Source organism: Copidosoma floridanum, unplaced genomic scaffold (assembly GCF_036245765.1).
Source record: "Copidosoma floridanum isolate Cflo_tuat_1 unplaced genomic scaffold, Cflo_Japanese_pri ptg000014l, whole genome shotgun sequence".
Lineage (NCBI taxonomy): Eukaryota > Metazoa > Arthropoda > Insecta > Hymenoptera > Encyrtidae > Copidosoma > Copidosoma floridanum.
The window spans coordinates 1788799-1812752 of record NW_028321891.1 but is presented as its reverse complement, the minus strand read 5'-3'; the positions used below and the strand labels follow the sequence as shown (position 1 = coordinate 1812752).

The 23954-nt window shown below is 46.4% G+C and overlaps 1 protein-coding gene across 4 annotated transcripts in view; it reads left to right on the top strand.

Annotated features, from left to right (window-relative positions):
- kn (EBF transcription factor knot) overlaps positions 1-23954 on the top strand; it is a 69301-nt gene that overhangs the window by 6731 nt on the left and 38616 nt on the right. For all 4 annotated transcript variants that reach the window (XM_089591823.1, XM_089591824.1, XM_014362907.2 and 1 more), the window contains exons 2-6: positions 1269-1422; positions 3671-3734; positions 6967-7022; positions 14535-14608; positions 15197-15265. In XM_089591823.1, the coding sequence (XP_089447949.1) occupies positions 1269-1422; positions 3671-3734; positions 6967-7022; positions 14535-14608; positions 15197-15265 (417 nt within the window). The remainder of the gene's footprint in view (positions 1-1268; positions 1423-3670; positions 3735-6966; positions 7023-14534; positions 14609-15196; positions 15266-23954) is intronic.

Below are 23954 nucleotides of genomic sequence, written 5' to 3'. Positions count from 1 at the left end.
AATACATAACATTCCAGGCGACTCGAGAGACGCTCTCGTGCAGATCGAGGTGTGTACATGTATGGGTGCAACATGTGTAAAGTGGGCGCTTGGCGTTGTAGAGGACAGTGTATATATATATAGGGAATAGGTATGGCCCGAAGGGGGACTTTCCGAGCCATTACTCAAAGATGGCAGAGAGAGAGAGGAGGCGGGCAGCCTAATCTCGGCACATGAGACCTTAATGGGATTTTAAGGCGCTGCCGGCACCTGAGCCCCGCCTTCGCGCCTCCTGCAGCTCTCGACTTGCGTTTATCTTGCGTTGCTCTCTTTCCCGTCCGATCCGATGGACACTGGAAAATTCAACGCCCGAGAATCGAGTTTCTTCGATAATCTATTGATGGGAATTTCTTACGGGTTTTCGGGCACGGGTGTCCCGACTTTTTGGTAAAATGCCCATTTCAGAGGTGCAAGAATTACTTTTTATACTTTAAGCAACACGTGTATATTCAAAGGCAATCAAGCGATGACTCACTTCACCTCGAATTCGTTGAATGGCTTCAACTGTGTTATTATTAAACCTCGTGGTTTACAATTAGGCGAATTTCACTGAAAAGGGAAATTTTGTGAAAGTAGCGTTCCTAGGAAAATACAAATCCTCTGGGTTTCACTTTTATAATACACATCATAAAGTAGCTTTTGTTTACAGCATTAAGAGATTGACTTTTTTTTACAACGTGCAGATAAATAAACAGTTGTGGATTGTAAACTAACAGCTTTTCGTACCGTACGTTTTTATGGGCGAGTTCTGAATGGCAACAAAATCCCACATAAGATAACGAAAAAGTTTTTTTTATGGCATTACAAAATTTTTATAACATAAAGTTCCGTTTCGAATGATTTTGCTTTGAGAAATTACACCAAAGTATAGTCTAAGAAACCTAAGAAACTTTCTGACTCGTCAAAACGAGCAGTGCAGCTTAATATATACAATCAGAATTCAACCTCAAATGTGAAGTTGTAAACACGATTCTTGCTCCCATCAATTGTTTTCTCTCATACTTTCATGAAATGTACCATCGATAAACATGAATAATAATCACAATTGATTCACAAAATATTGTAATAACAATGCTTTGGGTACTCTTGTGCCTATACTCTATATGTAAACCTTGGAAAACAGCATTATTCCATACACTACACATTGACGGGCCATTTAAATTATTCATTTATGCGCCTAATGTTGTTGCTTTCAAACTAAAAACAAGATGTTTATTCTGAAATTGCAGTGCTGTGGTCGGCCGAGCCCACTTTGAAAAGCAGCCGCCCAGTAACCTGAGGAAGAGCAACTTCTTCCACTTTGTGATCGCCCTGTACGACCGGGCGGGCCAGTCGATCGAGATCGAGAGAACGGCCTTTGTCGGATTCATCGAAAAGGAGCACGTGAGTCAATTAAATGATCCATCTGTGAACTTTGTACCTACAACTCAAATGTACGGCAATTAGCAACAACAACAGCGACGCGAGTGTCGATGTTTGCCAAATGTGTGTAACTGCGGCAATCCAGTGTATGTATACAAGCCAGGTCGCGTGTCCCTCTCTCGCTGCAGAGACTCATCCCCCAACGTTGCATGTACACATATATATGTAATATACTGTATAATTCACGGCACATAAATATAGCGGACAGTTGCATCGCGCGTGGCCTCCCTATTAATTAGGGTCATGCACCACGGGCATACATCAGAGCACCGACCGAGCCCCTTACCTCCGACACCCTGGACTAACCGCTGTTGTACGTGTATATAGCCGCAGAGGTATATGTATGTGTATACATATACAGATCTGCAGAGAGAGAGGGAAGGGTGAAAAGGGAGGTGGCGAGGGACGGACAGAGAGGCGAAAAGCGGCATTTACATATTTTCGCGTCATTCAATTATTTAAGGTGAAAGTTGGGGGTGTACGGATGTGGGGGGGGGGGGGTATATAGCTTTCCTCGCACTGGTAACGGGATATAACCACCGCATGCATACGTGAGTGGTGTACCTGCTCTTCTCGCTTATCACGGCGGTAAACTCATCCGCCGGATAAGCGCCGCGAAACGAACGTTTCAGTCTGCCTCGTTTCTCTCGTTTTTGCAGCTCTCCGTACCTATATAATGTACACGTGCACGACTCTCGGCTCGCGGCTTTGTTTAATCCGGCGTTTACATGCTCGCTACTCTCTCTTTCGTTCTTTTGCTTGCCTCTGTCTCTTTCTTTCTTTTTTTTTTTTTTCCTTTTGGAGCTCAGTTATTCGGGATTACATTTAACTTTCTCGAGCCCGTGCTCATTCTCTCTCAGGTGCAGTTGTACCTTGCTTTGCTTAAAATACGCTATCATAATATATACGGTTCTTCGGTAGGTTATGCAAGCTTTTTTCAGAAAATGTGTTTGTTTTTTTTTTTTTTTTTTTTTAATTCATTGATTAATAAATTGAAAGTCGAAAATCATGCAGCTTTGTGAATACGCGTTAACTTATCCACTAATACGCTGCAAAAATTATTCGTCATATATAGTCAAAAGTCAATGAAAGTAAATTTTTGTGTTTAATAAAATTTTTACACATACTTTTCGATATGTTAAATATTCATATATTCAACGGCTATTTCAATTTTAAATAAAATAAAAATTTTTTAAGAACCTGTTACGTACAAAAAAAATTTTTTTTTCCTATAATTATATATTACGGGTTATTTACTATTAAAGAAAATTGTAAGGGTATAAAATACGTAAAATCTATCAGTTCTCAAAATTTTCGAGTCAGTCCATCGATTTTCAAGAGTGACAGTTACATAGCATTAAAAAAAAGCTCTAAAAAAGGTAAAAAAAAATGGCACAAAAAACCAAATCTCAAATATGGTTAGAAAAAAAAGTCCGATTTTTCGTAGAATCGCTCCAACACGTGTACACAGCATTAGCCGAAACCTCAAGCCCATATTATGGGGAGTATACACAGGCACCATATCCCTACAGCCCCCTGCGGCTGCGTCGACTGCTATACTCGGTATACGGTTGAAAATGCATTATCAGCTCCAACGGAGTCATATGGCATACATCCCTCTATACACCCCCTATTATATATAGCTCGCGCATCGCAGTGCACGCGCGCTCGCTCGCATCACGCACGACTCGTCAGGGATATATAATTATGCACGCGATGCGTAATGGCACAGAGCCAGCATAGGTATATACAACACGTGGAGTACGTAGGTATAGCTCGTCAAGGGGGCGCGCGTGTGTGTATACATCAAGAAATTAATAATTAGCGTTAGACAGAGTGGCTCGAGCCAACTACGTGCGTGGGTGTGCTCACAGGTACGTAAGTACGTCTTTTCTCTCTACCACCCCTACGGAGAGCACCCCTTATAGCTGCGACGACGCGACGCGGCTAATTAATCAAGGTGGAAGACGCGCGCGTGTACATAGTTGAAGCGGTTTTATTACGAAGACTGATCTTCCGTGATGGGCACAGTAGCGGCGAATCCGGTCAGGGATTACTCATCCACCGTTACATATACATAATCAAGTTGTCGCCGTTGTTGTTGTTGTTGTTGCTGTACATTTATATGCAGAGAATCATCCAATGACAGGCAAGTTGCCATTTGTAAATTCACCAACCTCGTGACGGTTGCGTCTCTGTGTGTTTGCAGGAGTCGGCAGGACAAAAAACGAACAATGGGATAAAGTATCGGCTCATGCTGCTCTACGCGAATGGTGAGTACAGACCTAATTTACTCTTAACCTCGGATGGTATACGCTCAGTAAAAGAAAAAAAAAAAAAAAAAAAAAAAAAGGGCTTGTTGAATTTTACAATACGGGAATAAATAACCCTTCAAAAGGAGCTCATTTCAAAGCATATCTATTTCGAGAAGGGAGAGAGATGAAAAACAAACAAACTCGCGTGACCCGAAAAACTTGTCTCCTCGGCCGGGCCGCTCGAATCGATCGTTGCTCGCGTCTGCCGCAGGAATGTCGCAGCTGAAAAGCACGATGACGTTTCGCCCTAAAACCCAAAGCCGCGTCGAGGCGTCAAACGATGACGGGCCATCAACATTCCTCCGACGGCCCGGCCTAAAAACAACTCCCCCTCGCCTCTCGCCGTCGAGCTTTTTCTCCTCAGGTTAACTGTATACGTATACATGGGTGTACGTCCCGAGGTGACTTTTTCGAGCCAACTCCTCGCCAATTCTCAACAGAGACGTGTACTTTACCGAGAATTTCACCGAGAAGATATTCCGCATAGCAGCCAGCATCTTATAGTGACCGTAGCACGTGGCCAGCTCACACATATATACAATACATTTGCCCTGCAGGCCCTTTTTTTTTTTCCTTCGGGCCCTTCGCTCGCGACTTCTTGCGGACCTCGGGGGCCACGATGCCACCTGTCGTAATTTATTCCGCGTGACATTTCAGTTTCGCGCCATACATACGCCGCTGCAGTGCGGATTTTTCGCGAGCCTCGCATATATATATATATACGGTTCTTATTCCAGTGACGATGCTTATGCCCATTTATATGTATATGCACGCCTCGGCGCGTTGATTTATCGCTTGGGCTTCTTGTCGCTCAATATTTTTATGATCCTTGCGATTATAACGTTCCGATCGCGGTGATATGTCAAACGATAGGGGCGAAATGATCCGTGGGGTAAGAAAAAAATAAGTAAAATTGCACAACGCGCCATTATTATTTTCCTTGCTCTCGTCCGCGAAAACAAGTTTTGCTAAGCTCATTTGTCATTTACGGCAATTAATTTATCGGACCGTAGATATACATATATATGTATGCTGGCCTGTATCGTTGGCTTTTTATCCGCTCTATCCACGAGACTCTCGTAAACCATTTAAGCGCTTAATGGGGGTACCTATGTACGCGCATCGAGTACAAGAACTAATTAACCAATACCGGGTGGATGAATTTCATTTTAAGTTGCTTCGGATGGCTTTCTGTTTTTTCCTCCCCCCTCCCCTTACGAGATCCGCGATACACGGGCAAACACGCGTAATTGCCTACGGAATACACATCGTCTATATATCGCTTGCCGGTATAAGAGAAGGGATAAAAAAAAAAAAAAGAAAAATCCATAATTATAAATAATAAATAAGCCAGGTTTGTTCCTCTTCGACGAGATCGCCCGCCGCTCCATATTGGGGACCCCGAGTGGTTTTTGTCCTCCCTCTCTTTTTGTCACCGCGCGGTGTCCGACTCTTTGCCTTTGTGCGCCGCGCCCCGAAACTCGGCGCGGGCCAAACGAACGGGGAGATAGAGACGTTGTTTTTATTGATAAATCGTTTACTCGAAGCTCACCGCGATTTTCGTCCTTTCTCCCTTACCTCTTTATGTTTGCACTGCAATTGCTCGGCGAGTAAATAAACATGTACCCACGCGCTTCCCTTTATTCTCATACTTGACCAAATATATATACTGTCTTTTTAGAATATTTTCACGATTATCAGCCACATACATCCCCTTGAAACACCAAATGTCCCTTTTTTATATAGTTTTAAATATCATTAATTGGCACTTCTCGAGTATTGTGAAATTTTCCAACCACAAGCCGGGCGAGCAAATTGGGCCGCAAGAAAACCCTCGATCGTGCAAGTGGGTGTATATATACACACACTGTGCCCGCACGGCTGCTGTAAAATTTAATCTTCGTTGAGGGCAGACACCTCGCGGTCACGCGGACCGGCCCCCGCCGCAAAGGTAAACCCGGAGCCTCTTCCGCATCCACCGTCCCCTAGCCATAAGAGCTTACGTATGTATAAACGGACGTAGGGTCGGTTTTCCGAGGTAATTTGTGAGTGCTTAAGCTCCCCGGCATCATAATCCTGTGGGTACAGCGCGAGCCCTCTTACGTATACCCCACGTACTCCGGCCGAAACTCGTAAGGCGGAGTGTACTCCCGCGCAACTTCTCGGGCGCCTCTCCCAGGTGGTTAGAAGACTCTTGTACCAAACAACCGACTTTGTACACAGGTGTACGGAGCGTAATTTCGTAAACAAGTCTGGTTGGCAATTATCTCGCGACAAAACTATACTCATCCAACTCGAAATCGGACGTATATATATATTTTTACAAGTATAGGTACGTGGCTCGTAAATCGCGAAAGCCGGGCGCCGCATCGAAGGTGACGAGTCGGCTGTCGGGGCTCTGTAATTGCTCGAGCGGCACCTCTTCCGACGAGTCCCCGTGACGGTTAGTCTCCGCGGTGGCGCAAAAAAAAACGCTTGGTATATGTATACGCGCGGCGCGAACGGCATCGCAGATATTTTAATTGTCATCGAGAGAGGGAGAGAGCGCTTTGAGACGCGGTATGCGCGACGCGTGCGACAATTAGGTGATAAATTAACGCGCGCGTTTAATTTAAGGCTTTGATGCCGCGCGACGCGATTTCTCATCGGTGACGGTGGAAAAAAAAACGGGATGGATATCGAAGGGAGAAGGAGAAGGATATGTCGAGGAAAAATGAGCTGAAGGAGGCGGCATGCGGTCGTTGGCTTTGGCGCTTTTTTAATGTATTCGGCTTTTTGCGGGACCCCCGTCTCTCTCTTCTCGGTTCGACGCTTTGAACTCGATCCGTTCGTTTCGGGACTGTGTGCATCTGTGGGTTCATGCTGTTTTGGGGCAATGTATACTCCGTACCTTTAATCTGCTAAGGACGAGAGATCTTATTATAGCCGTAGATCGTAGCGCGATTAGTCTTTTTTTTTTTTCTAACCAGCCAAGCGCTTCTTTGATTTTTTTTGGTTTAAAATCTATCATTTTTACACGGGGTTCGATAGAGACTTAGTGCTTAAACTTACGTCTTAACAGCTATCATCTATCAAAATATAACCAAGTATCCAAAAACCTAAATCTCAAGAATTTCTTTATTCAAGATTATCTCTGATGATGATTATTCCATATTTTACCGAACCTTGATGTTTTTTCTTGTTTTTCCAGGTGTAAGGGCGGAGCAAGAAATCTTCGTTCGACTGATCGACTCTGTAACGAAACAGGTGAGCAACCATACTATTTTTAACATAAAAATGTTCCCTTACTGTTAATCTCACGCGTGCCTTGATGAAGCTTTTCTTTCTCTCCTGCATTATATAGTATATACCATCACACCCCCAACCACACGTATACACACGCCCAAAGGACCGTCGGCGTTATCGTTGCCGGTACAAGCGTTTAATTTTCCAGAGGGTTGATTCCGACTCCTACTCCGTGTATACAAAAGTGTATACATGTATACACATTCACAGCAGTGGCGTGGGCGCGCGCGCAGCCTATACACCCGCGTTATCTGCGCCACGTGGCGAATCTACCCTCTGTCACATCGTCCTGCACCCTCTCACCTCTGGTCCGAGTAAAACGACCTTTGCAGCATTTACGTTGCTTTTCGTACAATTGTCGGAAAAACCAACAGCTCTCCCTTGACTTTTTGCTTCAAAGTAGGCTTTAAATGTTTTTTGGTATAAGAATATTGGCACCACCCGTTCCCTCTATATATCCGAATTCACCTACGGTAGCATCATCATTTCTTCCCCCCCCCCAGCTCTGCTCCTCGCAACATCCCCGTTAATGCCGTGCTCTCGGGTGCGCGTACACACACATACCCTTTATCTCTGCCGCGATTTCGCCGAAAGCACCGGCACGCGCCTGCAGAGAGAGAAAACGCGACAGTACTTCCAGGGGGAGATCCGACGATGATAGGCCGGCCCTGCGCGCACAAGGATCATAACCTTTGCACAACAGGCGGAGATTACGAGGCTGGATAAGAGACGAAGGGTCGGCCGGCGCGAGGTGGCTCAACTTTTCTTTTTTTTTTTTTCTTTCACGCGAACAGTCGGCGTTTGCACCTCGCTACTATGCCTTTGTTTTTTTCTTCAAGTAAAAAATGAACGCACGCCCGTTTGGCGAAGCGCAATCACTCAGTCGGTCGCTCGCGCGCAAGTAATCGAACGAAGCTGCTTGCGCGTCAACAGAACTGCTGCTGCAACTGTGTATATACATGTATATGTGTGTAGGCTCGGAGCGGCGGGAGAAAAAGGAGGCCGGTCGTTTTAGCGAGATTAAGTTATCTCGGGGATCGGTGTCCTCGCTGTTAGTTTTAGCTGATTAAATTACCGGGCTCGCGATCCATTTCTTGTATTAATCGACTCGGCGTTCCTTTCTTTCCTCCGGCTTCTTTTACTTACTCCGGTGAGTAGCCCGACGGACGACCTTTTTTTTTTTTTCCTTTTGCTCCGGTGCAGCGGCTGTGAGATGTGGTTACTCTCTAAAATAATCGTTTTCGTTGACCGTTTTTCGTGCAAAGTACGATAAATTTTTAACAGTTGCCTTGAAACGAATCAAAAACAATTGGTTATTTCGCTGTGTGAAAGTACGTTATAAAGTAATACAGGGCTCAAATCAAGTACATAAAAGTCCAAGGAAATTTCGTACGAAAATGAATGAAATAGTTGATTTTTGACGTCTTGAATGCAGTTACGCTGGAATAAATTCATGAGCAGCCTGAGTGTAAAAAGTCCAAATATTAAATAATGTGGTTTACTGGATAGCACAGAGTGTGAGAATTACATTCATAGGCCTGCGCGACACGAGCGTACAACTTGTTTTGATAGCCCTAATAATTTTTTTTCTGAAAAATTTGTTGACCGAACAATGAAAGTTCCATTATTATTAAATTGAAAAACATAATTTAGTCCTGTGGCATCGCACGCAATTTCCAACTCAAAGGCATAAAACAGATTTTTCAATAAATAATACAAGTTAATACATACATGAGCTAATATAATACGTACTTACGTCCAGTAAACATACGCGAATGCATGGTAAGTTGAAAAATGTTACACTTGAGAATCAATCGAAATGAAAAGATGATTAAGTAATAATATATACGTACCACTTTTTGCTGCTCGATTTTTTGAAACAATTAAATTATTGAAACAAAAAGCTGTAACACAACAGACGTGGATAATGTTTTTCTTTTTCAACTTCAGTTTGTCAATTTATTAACCGGGCACCGATACAATTGTGGCTACATTTTTTTGAGAGGTATTATAGTAGGTCGTCTCGAACCCCTCACTCCACGCGATCGGTTCCGAAAGGGTTTCACTTTTTACCAACCGAGCCACATATAGTCCTACCACACGCGCATAAACATAATTACGTGTGCGCACATTCATAGATTTAATAATCCCGAACAACGGTATTTACGTCCTCTCCTTCCCTCGATTCCCAACCGCGTTAACATTCTACGCGCGCCCGATTTATTTTCAATTCAGACGACTACGCTCATAAACCGCGATGATATTTTCTCCCTCGCGCCCAAACAATCATATCACCATTCCCGTGTATACCAACGAGCAATCGGCCCAAAGCGATCTCTCACGCACCGGGAAGTACAAGTAGAGGTGTACACACGCGCTTAGGTGAACGGGAAGATAAAATCCTCACCTCTTCAGGGGGGGGGGGAGAAGAGAATTGGGCCCGGCGATAGGGATCTTTGAGGAATAAAGTGGCAGGCCGCGAGGAAAAATTTTACGAGCATGCAAATATCGGCCGGGACGCCGATTTACCCGATTCGGGGAACAAATAGCACGCGCGCCGGCTCCTCTCTCCCCCTGGTCGTTATAAATCCAGGATAATTGGCCGGCTTGCAGGTGAGCTCGGCGGCGGCGAAGGGATTTTCTTCAATATTTTCAGCGCGCTGTTACGCGCGGCCTTTTCACCGACTGTGCGGGGAGATATAACGTTAGTTTATTGGCTCGGCTGGACTGCGGCTGCTATATTTATATTCCAAGGTGGGTACCGAGAGATAGCGCTTTACGGGAATACCCGGTTTCGAATAATTGTGTTTATTACAGACTCTACTTGCGCCGCGTTTCTTTTTTTCACCCCGAAAGTGCTTTTTTTTTTTTTTCTCTTTACGACATTTTCTAATCGTCATATGTTCACATTTTAGCGTTGCAAGATTCGTGTTTAATAGCACGTCTTAAAGTATTTTGGCGAGCTCATTTTTTTCCCCTAGCTTTGGATTATTTTATTCATACGAGTCGACAAAGTTTTCATCTCTTTTGAATCTTGTGAAAACTTTGGGTGTATCTATAACGTGAAACTTTCAAGCCGAAACGATAACGTCGAGCTTTTAAAAGAGAGTCATAGTACTTGTACCTTAAGCAGGAAAAAAAAAAGTCGAGCTCGACGGTACTCAGACACCGGCACCTTATATCTAAAAAAACAACGCCCTCCCAACGCGAGTCACCAAACAGAGCATAAATCATCCTCTGTCCTGCAGATAAAGATCGCGCAGTAGCGTGTATTTACACGTATACCCCTTTCCACTCTTCGGTATCGAGGAAAATCGACGATAATCGATACGACGATCGTCTCGCTCCCTTTGACGGAAATACAAAGGCAACACAAGTACCTATATGATCGTGGGACGCGAGCGCATATGCAAGAGGATATATATATACATGCGTGTATGTAATGCCACCGAGCTCTCGCACCCCCCCCCCTTAATACTAAAATATGAGTATTTAACCGTAGATTAAGGAAATAATAAGCCCGAGATACGTTAATCCCCCTCCGACGGTCAGATAAGAGACAGCGCGTGGGGTAGGGCAGCCGCCCCATCGGTAAAAACTAGAAAGGGAAGGGAGCGCGTGTGTGCTTTTTTCGGGGTGTATAGCCGTGCCGCGGGAGAAGGAAAGTACGGATTCCCATGGGAGTCGGGCGGCGAATCGATTCGGGATGGAAATCATTACGGGCAGATTTGAATGACTATCTTTGAATTTATCTTCCTGCCGGTGGGCTCGAGGACCCCACGGGCTTCACTTTCCCTCCTCTCCCCTATACACTTTTCTCGCTCTCCTACGACCAAATGACAAGGCAGACCTACTTTGCAATGCTTTGCTCGTTACAAATGCAGTGGAAAACAAGTAGCGATCGTTGATTATCGATTCCTCAAAAACGTCACCGCAGAGTATCGCTTTTGCCAGCGCAAAGCTCGCGACGGCGAGTGTACACGGGAGGCAGCGCAGGAGAGGGAGAGATGATTTAGTGGAGAGACGCGCCGATAATTGAAACCAGTTATGAGCGTCGTGGTCTGTCGTCGGTCATCGTCTCCCTCCTCCGCCGGCTCCGTCTGTGCACCGAACGAAAAAGCACCCGACGGTAAAAAGAGGGGCCGAGAAGAAGAAGAAGAAGCCGACCGAGGGCTGTACGCAACCGGATTCAATCGTCGACGCACGCGCCGGCCCGGCACAGTTGCCGTTTCCACGAAGATTCGCGTCTGCAGTGTACACACGCGTGTGGAGAAAACGCATTCCCAGCCGCGCTATTTTACTTCGCGTGGAAACTGCTTCTTTTTTTTTTTCTTTCTTTTGCCGGTCGTCTCCGACTCCAAAGGCGTGCCCCCCCCCCTGATGTAAGCTCCATCGCGCGTGTGGAGAACCTGTACACAAGCTTTCGAGCTTACGTTGCGTAGATCACACGTGTTTTTTTTTTTTTTTTTGTTTTCCTTCCAGCGGGCAATTTTCGTGATTAAATGTATATGTGTGTGTGTGTACGCGTGGAGACTTTTTTTTTAAATCGATCGCGAGTAATTGCGCGGGAATCCCGCAGAGCTGCGGTGATGAAATGAAAAATGGCCCATATACAGCACGAGGGGGAATGGCTTTTTCTCCGATTTCGAGAAAAGCCGCTTTGTTAATTAGGTGGAGATTAATTACCCGCGACAACCGGTGCCGTGCATTATACGTCCATCGACAAACCGAAAAGCCTTTCGAAACCGTACGTCCCTCGTAGGATCGGAGGAAAAGCATATCTAAATGGCACGAAAGGGAGAAAAAAAAAAAATAAATAAAGAGGCAGTGGAGGCGCGAGCGGATCGTTATTAGTCATCGGGAAGAAATTCCCGTGGGAATTGATCATCCCGAGGCATCATCGCGCCGCTGATGGGAGCCACGAGGCCGTGTAGCCCGCGGCGGTGGGCGAGAAGAAGGCCCCCACGGGAACCCTGGAGGGCGCGCGCGTATAGCGTCCCCAGGACGACGGTCTTGCGTTCGTCTCTCGAACCCGCGTGTTTGTGTTTGCAGGCGATGCGCGTGTGTTATAACACAGCACTGGCTCCAGGGGGGGTGGGGATGGCTCACGGGGAAAAGAAGAGGGGGAGGGTGGTAAAATGGCCCCGCGAGTAGGTATAGCGCGCCGTGGGAGGACGAGCCTCCCGCGGGCTTATGCCGTCGGCTCGTAATTATCTTTGGGATTCCACGGCCGTATACCAATACTCGTGTACTCTTCTTCTCTGGGGCGTGACCTTGAACCAGAAAGTTGCGTCGACCCCTCGCGTTCGTTGGCCCCCGACTTTCGAGACCCCAAAGATACTACGTCGCTGGGGAATTTGTATGTCTTAGCCGAGCACAACGAGTTTGCTTCCCAACAACGCTCCGATCTACTGTGGCTTTTTATACTTCGTTTCGGAGAATCGAGAGGATATTATCAAAGAGGGTGGCGACACCACGATTTAGTGCAAGGTTGAATTGTCGAGTCCATTTTCCGATTCGCAGCTAATAGAGAGAACAGAGGATTTTTCTCACATTATTTCGTGGAGTTTTCGATACTTTTTTGGAAATATAATGGAACAGGGCAATGTTCAATCATCATGAAAATTTCAAGGTGTATTGTTGCGCAGAAACTAATATATTCCATGCTGCGATCTAATTAATTGTACAATGTAATCACAATCGAGTTTGCCGCGGAGAGCCTTCATAAACTGCTCCGGATAATATCTTTGGATGTCTTTATGGGATTTTTCCTGTAGTAACAATGACCCGTGAAAATACTACCGCAGTTTTAAACTTCTCCCCTAACCATTCGATCTACGTGGTTGGACGCTACATTGAGAAAAATTGTTGATGTACCTAAGAACTTTTTAAAACCATTTTTCAATTAACGCGTGTTTAAAGTGGAATGAATGAAAAATACGTCCCTCCGTCGTTGACTGGTTAATCAAACACTTGCATCGTTTACGAGGTGTAGTAGTTGGGTCGTTGTTTGAACAATGCCTCGACACCGGCACCGCACCTTCGTTTATGTGTACACCATGTTGGCGCGACACCTACGCAACACGAGGTCGTCCGATGCATATTAGTCAAGCGTGCAAGCGACCGCTGATTATTACCTTCTGCCGTGTAATTTTCAGGCGACGCATGACATCGAAAATTTTGCCATCCCTCGTCGTGTACATATTATACAGGTATTCGCAGCCCCTCGTATATATAATGTATCCTCTCTCGGCGGATAATTCACGGGTAAACGAGGACGCGCTAAGTAATTGATCTGCAAACGCGGTAATTGAGATGGAAGGGAAGAAAAACTACACACCCTCATTTTTTCCCCGAATTTTCGCTCACTTTACTGTACTTGATTTTGATACCAAGGTTTTTTTTTTCTTTTTTTTTTTAGCCATTTGGCGTATCAGTGGAGGGCGATTAATTTTATCGAGAGCAAGCGTTCGCTACACGATACAATTGACCTCGACATCGCCCAACTACGGGCTAGCCGAGCACACGTATTACGTTTCCCTGCCCTGCCCCTGACCGAAAACTTTTCGTAAACACTCGCGTCAGTTATTGTGCCCACGTAGCCATTGCATGACTTTTTATCATCAACCAACACCACAGAGTTGGAGGAGACCTCGCAAGATAGCCATGAATGTAGGACACAGGGTGGACGAGCTGTTTGGGAATGAGTGCGCTTGAAATTAATGTGATTATATCCAGACCCATCGGTGACGAAGACTATATTAGCGATTGAATGGTACCAAGCGCCACAACAACAACAGAACGAAGCCAACCAGTAACTTGGTCCCTCGAGGGTGCAAATACCATAATGTGCCCGTACAAAAGGTGGACCACCAAAAACCAAAAGCCCCTCGATATACTTGCAGGACAAATGATGACGGCCCCCGGATTTCCCCGAGTCTCCTTTCGCGGGTTTCCTCGCGCCTCGACCAGATCAAAGAAGAGCTCTTCTATACGTGCATATACTCCCCCACCCCCGTAAGTACAGGAGCCACAGACAGCCGGGCTTTGTTATTCCAACGGGCTTACGAGCCGACGACCCCTTGCGCGCGCTCCTCGGCCCACCGCACCGGCCCGTCCATAAATACATACACGAGAGTGCGGTGTTTGTCATTAAATAAAAATCAATCAGGAGGCTGGTAAGGCTGGCTTACCGGATTTGCCGGCGCCGCCCATGGGCTTTGGACATATATTACATTGTATAGTGCGGGAGAGAGCCCAAGACGACGCGAAGGGCTCGCCGCCACTGGCCGACTGCACGGCACTAAATTACCTTGCGGATTTTCGGTTCTACCCCCCCCCCCCCCCTACAACGCTACTATTTCTCTGTTGATCTGTTTGGTAGAATTTTGTGTGTTTACGCGAATTTGCTGGTGCCACTGTAGGTAACGTGTTTTTCGAGTGAATGACGAATCCTCGTTTGTTCTGTTGCAGGCGATTATGTACGAGGGCCAGGACAAGAATCCAGAGATGTGCCGCGTCCTGCTGACACACGAAGTCATGTGCAGGTGAGCTTTTCTATTTTGTCGCTACACCCAGCATTTTGCTATCTGTTTTTTTTTTTTTTTTTTTTTTTTTAATTATACAAAAATAAATGGGCACAATGGGGAGGGAGAAAAACAAACCCAATGAGGGTTATACTGACACGGGAGTCTCGAGGGACCCGAAATTGGAGTTTATTTTGGTTTTGTTTCTCTTAAGGACGTTCGGTAGAGATAGAACCCTGTGATGAATCTTTTTGAAATTTTAACCAGACGTTCTTATTGTTGTTACAATGAAGCTGTTAAAATTTCAAGAGGTTCGTCTGTTTCGTTTCCAAAATATTGAATTTCAAAGTTCAGTCATTTTAACACGGTCGCTTATGCGGAAACTTATAAAGACTCAGTTTTAAAAAAATTGACGTGATGAATGTCTCCAATTTTTTTACACGTCACAGATAATGTTATTAACTATATGTACACAAAACATGTGCCCTTCCTCTATTACGGATACAGTACAATGAGAGGGGAAAAAATTGTCACAGCCATTTAATAAATGGTATAATAATGTATGGTTAAATTATTAAAGTAGTATATATGTGTTTTGTTGACTTTCAGCCGATGCTGCGACAAAAAGAGCTGCGGCAACAGGAACGAGACGCCCAGCGACCCAGTCATCATCGATCGGTAAGTCAAATTTATAAATAACACGCATGAAAAAAAAGAATACAAACGATTACCCATCATCGCTCGGGCCGAGTACAATAGTGCAAGGCGTCCTAATCTAAGGCGAAAATTCAGAGGCTCCCCCAGAGACCAGTCGCTATACAGCATCATTCTCTCAGCACTGCAGACGTGTACGCATATATACATTTAGGCTCCCAGGATATGCAGCATCGGCTCATAGTGCGCGCATACCGTACTTATATGTAAGATAGACCCGAGTCACCTGTGAGCGAGGCGGCACACGTGTGTCGGGGGGGGGGGCAAGACAGACCGGCCGGCGTATCTGAACGAGCAGGAGATAGGGACGAGCTGTCCCGCGGGAGCCTCGGCGAGAGATAGCCCTCAAGAGCGGCAAGGACATCTTGGGCCCCCACCCCCTCTTGGCGCTCAATTTGCCAAGTTTCCCGAGCGCCCGCCGCTCTTATTGTACAATCGCGCGCCGATACGGCGAAGAAGCTCGCGCGACGATTAATTTTTATCCCCCCAGTACGGCCCTTTTCTTACCCCTTTTCGAGCTGCAACGACTTTGGCCACTCGAGTGATATTAATTCCGGAGAAAGTGGAGCTGTACGTGTATACAAATAGACGGGTGTTTACTGAGCTCGTCTAGAAGAAAAAAAAAAAAAAAAAAAAAAAAACCTAAAAGGGCACTCCGCCTGTATTAGCCCGATGACGTAGCGAGCGTGGAATTAGCGCACGCGTCCCGGACTATATGTTTGGCATGCACGCCCCCACAGCGCCGAAACGATTGTCCGGGCGATACGGGAAAATTAATTTCGAAAATGTCTTTTGGGGCTCCGCCGTGACGTGAGCGCGGTTGTTGCCCTATATATACACGCCGTCGCTCGTAAATGCAGCCTCGTCGGTCGCGTGTCACGAGGAACGCCCTTGCGGCCTAATTTTCGGCGGGAATCTCCTGTCGTGCCCCACGGCTCTGGGCGTCGTGGGCAAAACACCATCTTTGCTTGCTCTTTATGAAATGTACACCATCTATTGGTTCTCATTACGGATGACTATTAAAGCGACAGATGTCCAAGAGTATACATAATACGTACAATGTACGGTTCTCGAGCACACAAAACCTAGAAACAAAAATCGTCTCTAGCCGATTGTCTTCGGCGCCTACACGCCCTTCTCTAGTATATTATACGTATACATACTCGGATGGCTAATAAATGTTTGGTCCCGCGACAAAAAGGTGTAGATATATTGTGTACGCGCTAGCGCGAAAAAAAGGTCGCGCGCACAATGGCACTGGGAGCTATCAATGCCACTTTGATTGAGGCGCTCCTCGTCGATTGTGACGTGCTCGCTCGACTGTAAGATCAGCCCCCCCCGAACAATATGCCGCGCGTGCAATCGTGTGGTTATATATTTCAACAACTAAATACCTAAGGGACGACAATGTTGTCGTATAGTAGTACATCCGTATATTCCATGCGGCATATAGCGATACGGCGCTTGCGGGGTGGAGGCCAGTTTGCGCGGCTGGTTGCTTTTTTTTTAAGTCTAGATCATTGATACGTATACCGTAAGCCGCTTAAGATATAGGTATGAAAAAAAAAAAATAAATAAAGTACGATTTCATTGCCATATGCGTTTTTTTTAACAATTGTCATCTTGTGGTTCAGTGCTGATTGTATGTAAAATCTCAGTGGTTAATCACGAAAAGGAAAATAGTACGTCTATACGTACACCAGTCGCGAAGGAGTCACCCGTAAACGTATGGAGCTCATGAATCTACTCGAGGAAATTGTATGAAAGGAAAGGAGAGACCGCGCGAGGACAATTAACATACATAATCGAAACGGTCGGAGGAGTAGGATAGGCCGTCTATATATAGTGATGGTCGAGCGACTACGACAGACAAGAGAGAGAGAGAGAAAGAATTACCCCGAGGGTATAGCTGTTACATACTATACACGGTACAGAAACTGGGGGAGGTATAATTATTGCGGAAATCCGGGGCGCGACGAGTTGGCCGGCAGCGTATGGACAGCCGAGAAAAATCACCCGACTTTGGCGATCCTTTAATTTCGGCGTCGGGCATAAAGTATCGCGCTCGAGGTCCCGCACGTTTTCACCCTCCGCTCGGGCTTTTTCTCATTTCTCGTTTTTTCTATCTCCTCCTCTGTCCTATTTTACGGGTTTCACGGCCGATACGTTGGTAAAGAGAGAAAAGTTTTCATCCGCTCTGTGATTCTTCGAAGGGTTGAAGTCACGGTAAAATTGCTTACTTTTCCCTGCACGTATACAAATATAATTAATCACGTATAAGCTCATCTCAGCGACTCATTGCTCTCGAAAAGAGCATAGAGGGATAAGTATAAAAAAAAAAAGAAACTCGGTTCACCCTCGATCGCAGCGTCAATTCACACGTCCTAGCAGCCTCGTACTTTGTCGAAGGTACATTACATATACAGTCCGGCTCTCACAATCGATCGTTATACGCCTTAATTGATTGCTGAGCAACAGCAGTACGCATTGCAGAGGGAGGCATCTCCTGGCCTGACGTCACAATAACCCACGTATTGACAATCAGGCGCGCTTGTGGCGTTGATGCATGCAAATGTCTCGCCAACCGTCCCTTCCTAATGCGGTGTACACGCGTGTGTATGTGTGAATGCGTGTCGTGTATACACTGTATATGACAACGGAAGACACTTCTCAAGATTGTCGGCCAAATCGCTCAATGGAAGGCTTTTATTATTTTGAGGTTTGGGTGTATATATATGATTGCAGTATTGTTTTGAAAAAAACCAGTAATTGCCTATCACCGCCACTCGGAGTGATCTCAAGCTCTGGAAAAAAAAGCCACATCGGGCCTAAAATCTGACAGATATGTAGTGCCTGCAGTGTGTACTTCCGACGCGCCTATTAGAGAAATCAAAACACACTCGAGCCTCTCGAGAGCATATGGGCCCCCGTTCGAGCTGCACATCGTCAGGGGTGTCGGGCTCTCTCTCTCTCTGCCTCCCTTCTCGACGTAAAATAAATGACAAAACCCTCCCCCCCCTAGCACTACACACGATGGATTCACTGGTGCGCAAAGGACTTCACTCGCGAGCGCCAACTCAAGCGAGAAATGGCCCTTATACCGACACATAATGCCCTCGTGTTTGTCCAGCTAATTATTTTCGCTTTTCATGCGCTGGATTATCGAGTCCGCGTCTACACGTATATGGGATCCACGAATTTTTATGTTTGATTTTAATTTTCGCAAAAACCAGATGATACGCCTCGTTATTTTTTAAACAGTGGTACAACGAGGACGGCTCGTGTATTCCCACCGTGAAATTGTCTTTTTTTTTTATTTTTACCGAAGTAAAGCGAGTGTATTATTAAAACACACGCAACGTTTTGGCAAATTAAATTTCATCGAGGTGAAGGAAAAAAAGACAAGTATAGGTATCTATACCTTCATGCCCAGGGTTACGATTGATTAATAATTTATAATGAGGGACTTGCCCGCGGGACTGAAAAACAAATTTGAAAGTTAACAATGAGAGGGGGGGGGGTGTAGAGAAAAAAATTAATCGAGAGCGCGACTCATAAATCGATGCGACAACCGCGTTCATTACCGATTCGTGTACATTTTGCCGGGGTTGTTTTTTTCCTCCCCCCCCCCTTTTATTCTCGATTACATCGATCAGAACGAGCGAAATGGCATTAAACCCTCCCGACTCCTAATGGCCCCTACTCTCACATAAATCAATTTACCGAGTCTTGGCACGAGCGACGCCCCCGCTACTTTTGGGGTAAAAAAACAACAAAGCCAACACAAGAAAAACGCATCATAATACGATTCGCCGATGACGTCCTTTCTCGCGCAAGTCCGGCGATGTTCCTCCGCTTTCGGAGCAAAACACACACGCCGGTTATTGTATTGTATCGGGGATCGATATTTCCCCCTCGTAAATTCGGCCAATTAGGAGCCGGACCAAAGTCCCTTTCCGCGCCGAAATATTGAATAACAGCGCAAAAGGAGAAGAGAGAGAGAGACAGGAAAGGAGTAGGGGGGGGGGCAAGAATGATACCGAGTATACGCTCCTCGGAATGTATATTGGACATTATCGATACCCGAGATCCGAGCTTATACATATATATATACACGATGCTAATGGAAAACTTATGCCAGAAAAGAAGAAAGGGAACGACGGACACGCGTGCCCCGCTACGATTGCCAAGATGTACGTATATGTACGTAGTGATACATAATGCATCTTGGGCGGCGCGTGCTTTTTTATTAATTGTGTATACGCTTTCATGAATAACCGTGCGTGGGGTCATCGCGAACTTCGAGCCGAGAGTATCTCGGGGTATCGCGGGGTGATTCTCGGCATCGGGCGAAGCGATAACCGTAAGCGCGAACGACATACGCTGGTATCCGAGACGGCACTCCTGGGCGTCCTTTGAACCGCGGGTTGGATAAGTGCAGTTGTTGCCGGCGTACATGCCGTCGTTAAACCTCGTCCCTATTGGAGTTTGAGAACGCCGCGTATGCCATTTCTTTTTTTTTCTTTTTTAATAGCTCACATCGCCTGTGTTATTCCCACCTTGCGACGAGACGAGGGAAAAAGAGTCGTCTCGAACCGTCCTTTCTCTTATCTCCCGGCGCGCGAGAGAGGGCTGAACCCAAGGCTGAAATAGAATGAAAAGGAGAGGAAAAAAAGGGGTGGAGGGTGGGGCGACACGAGCCGATCGGCTTAATGCATATTGATGCGCGCCGAGCTAAGTGAGTGAAAAATCGCCATCGATCCACCCACACGTACACACCCAACTCTGCCATCGGATGTCTCCTCTCTATATAGCGACTGGCTGATCTTCCCTCTTTTCTTTTTCGCTGTCTTTTCCCTCTATTCACCGGCGACGCGAAACGAAGCCAGTTCTCCCGCATACGCTGTCCTCCTCCTCGCTCCGGCTGGCTGTCTTATTTCACTTCGGCCAACCCCTTGTACCCTCCACCACCTGGAATGAAATCGCCAGGATTTTTGTTTTTCCCTCCTATTTTCGCGATCGCTCTGTTTTGTCGATGGGGCAACCGCGTACCGTACACCTTCTTTCGATTAAGTCTCGTAACCTCGTTCAAACGAAGGCAAAGTCGGGCGATAAGGCATTTTCTCGGCTCAAGGCTATACACGGAGACGCGCAATCGATTTCGTCGCGCGGCGCGCGTGTATAATACACAATGTATACCGAGGAGGGCCGCGCCGAATGCCATTTGGAGTCATCCACCGTGTCTCGATCCGGGAGTCACCCTTCCCAGCTATCGACGAGCCGTGACGCTTGGCATCTGCTGTGTATGTATATACCTTCCTCCCTCGCTCGCTCTCGCGTTCTATTGCTGCGGTGATGGAGAGCACCCCTCTTCCCCGACCCGCGACGACATAATCAGTGAGGAGAGCGGCTGGTGATCTCTGCTGGTGAAAAAATACAAATCGGGAGATGATACAATTTTAACGTGCCAATAGAAAAAAAAAAAAAAAAAGTGGGTCCGTGATACATCGAGTGAGCAAAGAAGGCCAGGAGAGCGTGGCCCGCGTCGACTTTCCGAGCGATTTCTCCCGGCCGGAAGGGCATTACACTCCTCTCGAGAGCCAAGTGACTCTCGACAGGGGGCGGCTTATCGAAGTAACCGATAGTGCCTCCAAGCTTATTGTAAAACCGGCCGTGAAATTTGGAGAACATTTGACGGACTTAAAAACGCTGCCACCGCGCCCAATTAGAGCAGCTTGTTTGCCGATCTGAAAAAATAAACAAGCCGCAGCACAGTATAGCCTATCGAAGATGTACGTGTTCTCACGGTGTCAGCGATTCAAATAAAATTAAAAAGAAAAAAAACGCAAGCCACGCGGGTCGCTAAACGATTTAACGAGGCAGGCTGGAGTGGGCGAAGGGGGGGGGGTGGTACGAAAAGCGCGCACGAGTGCACGGAATGGCCTGTTTGTTGCGATAGAGAAGACGAAGCTCGGCAAACAGACGTGCTGTGTAGGGGTGCAGTACGCAGGGGGGGGGGGAGAGCAACTGCTGCTGGTAAATAGAGAATGGCTCTTATACATGTATTTATACAGTGCCATCGGCCATATGCCAAGCGGGCCTGTCCTGCTGCTTCTTCCTTTTGTTAAAGGTCGTCGGTGATTATCATTGTCCTTCTGCGGGTTGGACGTGCGAATCTATTATATACAGATTTGCCATCGAGATTTTCCGAGACAACGTATACTTTTGAAAACATGTCTGTGGGGTTGCAAGGACACGTAAAAAGGAAAAATATTTCACTTTATCGTACAGCTATACATGAGATGGAAGCAATGATCACCCGCCTGGAAGAAGAACCGGGTATATTACAAGCGTCAGATCTCCCCGCAAAACGCATCGGGGCGAGAGGAGCGGAAAAAGATAGCTGATGGCTGGCAGTGCGCCTCGAAACAGGTGGTTACTGTAGTACATACAGGGCCTGAGTGGCGTCGCCCGGGGATATGAGAGCCACTTGAAGAGTCGCGTGCCCGACTCGATTACTTTCTAGAGCCCACATATATATATATATATCTCGTTGTACGGTAAATGACATACGTGTGTGGGTGTGTGTACACGCTTCCGTACACGAGGAGGGAGGGAGGGAGGGGGTGGGGCATTGTTCGGATCAAGCTCCCCGTGTGCGCGCGCCTCGATGGGATGACGAGCGAATATCACTCCCGTGCTTGCCTTCCATAAAATTTCTTTTGTACGTCGAGCTGGTTCTTCGTGTCCTATACCCTAGGTATATATCTTAGGTACATCGTTCGATGTAAAGTGCGTGCCACGCGGGGGACAGGGTGACACACACACATTTATATATTGTGCCCACTCGAGATTCAATTAAGAAATTACGATGACGTCTTTTTTTTTTTTTTTTTTTTTTCTCTCTCTGCTCTACAGCTGACGAGCCATCATCGATTTCGGTGTTCTATCGCGATTTGAAAGACAAGGGGCTTGGATTGCTTTCTGTTTCCGGTCGCAAGCGTCGACCAATCAAATCTGCGGGCAAACAAATGTTTCAGCTAAAAGGCGACAATAGATATACTCTCTCGCACTCTTTATGTTACACACGAGAGTGAGACGATGGTATATTTCCAGTGTTCCTCTTCTTCTTCGTCTTCTTTGTCATTTGTATACTTATTGACGAAAAATTATAAACGATACATGGGTACACCGCAGTCCGTATTTTTATAGTCTAAACTCCAAAAGCCACAACAAAGCCTCCCTCAAACAGGACTGCATATATATAGGAATACGCTCGTTATAATGGAGTATTACAGAGAGTTGTCTCCTCTCGGCTCTATCAACCGTGAGCCCGAGCTTTTTTCATCCTTACATCGTCGAGGCGAGCAAAAGGAGGAGGAGACGCGAGTCGGACGATCGATGCCCGAAGATTTATGCGATTTATTCGCGTGCGGAGTCAGCCGAAGGATAGAGCGAGAGATACCTACACACCTATGTATACGTATATATATATATGCACAGGAGCAGAGTGACAGTACAAGGAAGCGCTCTTAGTCCTAGTGGCTGGGCGCTCGTGTATGTGTCGCTCTACATACTTCCCTGGAGGATAGAAGCGAGCGCCCCCCCCCTCCCTCTGTCCGAGGATCTCTATAAATTTACATAGAGATGCCGGGAGACTTTGGCTGGGGCTTCGCCCACCCCATATAACTGTATACCCGCGACGTAGAAACTGTACGTATGTATACCCACGCAGTGTAGGTATACACATGCAAAGAACAGAGGAAGAGACCGGGCCGCTTCTCTTACGTATTATACCTTTTCCAAAGACAGCTTCTTTACCGCGTTCCTTTCCTCCTCGCCCTCCCTTTTTTGGGGGGAGGACTACTATGGTTTTCCAACCCAAATGAATAAATCTCTATTTCACTGTAGACCACGATGTACAACCGAGTGGAGTATATACACGTCCAGGGAAATCGTTAGCGACGAGATACCTCGTTGTTTTCAGCAGCTGCTGTCCGCACTCGGAACGAGTCAATCGGGGGTATATTATATATATATATATGCTGTGCTTGCACTTCGTTACCGCGCTGTTGCCCGTGTCTCCCGCGCTTTCGTTAGACGCTCGAGCCGAAGGAAGAGGTGAGCCAAACGACGCGCCGCGGACGGGCACGTGAGCGTCGCTCGGCATATACGTATATACATATACACATATGGGTATACAGTGTCACGGCTATCGGGAAGAGTTAACGATCGGAACGAGGGAACGAACGGCTCGGTGCTGCTGTCAGGAGTCCGAGGGTCGCTTTTTTCTTCTATTCGTTTCGCGACGTTTGCCGAATCGACTGTAGCATTGAACAAAAAAAGAAAGAGGGGAAACGTTGATTGGTTAATTGTTTGTTTGACCGGTGAGCAAGCGACACCACTGCTGATGTGCTTCCGAAAATGAATTTTATATATATATATACCTACCTCGTGCTCGGGCTCGTGTTGTATATATACCACACACGCGCGCGTGGTCCATAGGTGGACATCGGAGGAGTTTCCATGGCGACCGTATGAATTGATCCAAGTAAATATCGTCCCTCCCTCGAACGCGCGAGAAGAAGAAGAAGTAGCGCCGAAAAGAATTGCTGGATTTCGCACGAGGACAGCTGCCGGGGAGAAAATAAAA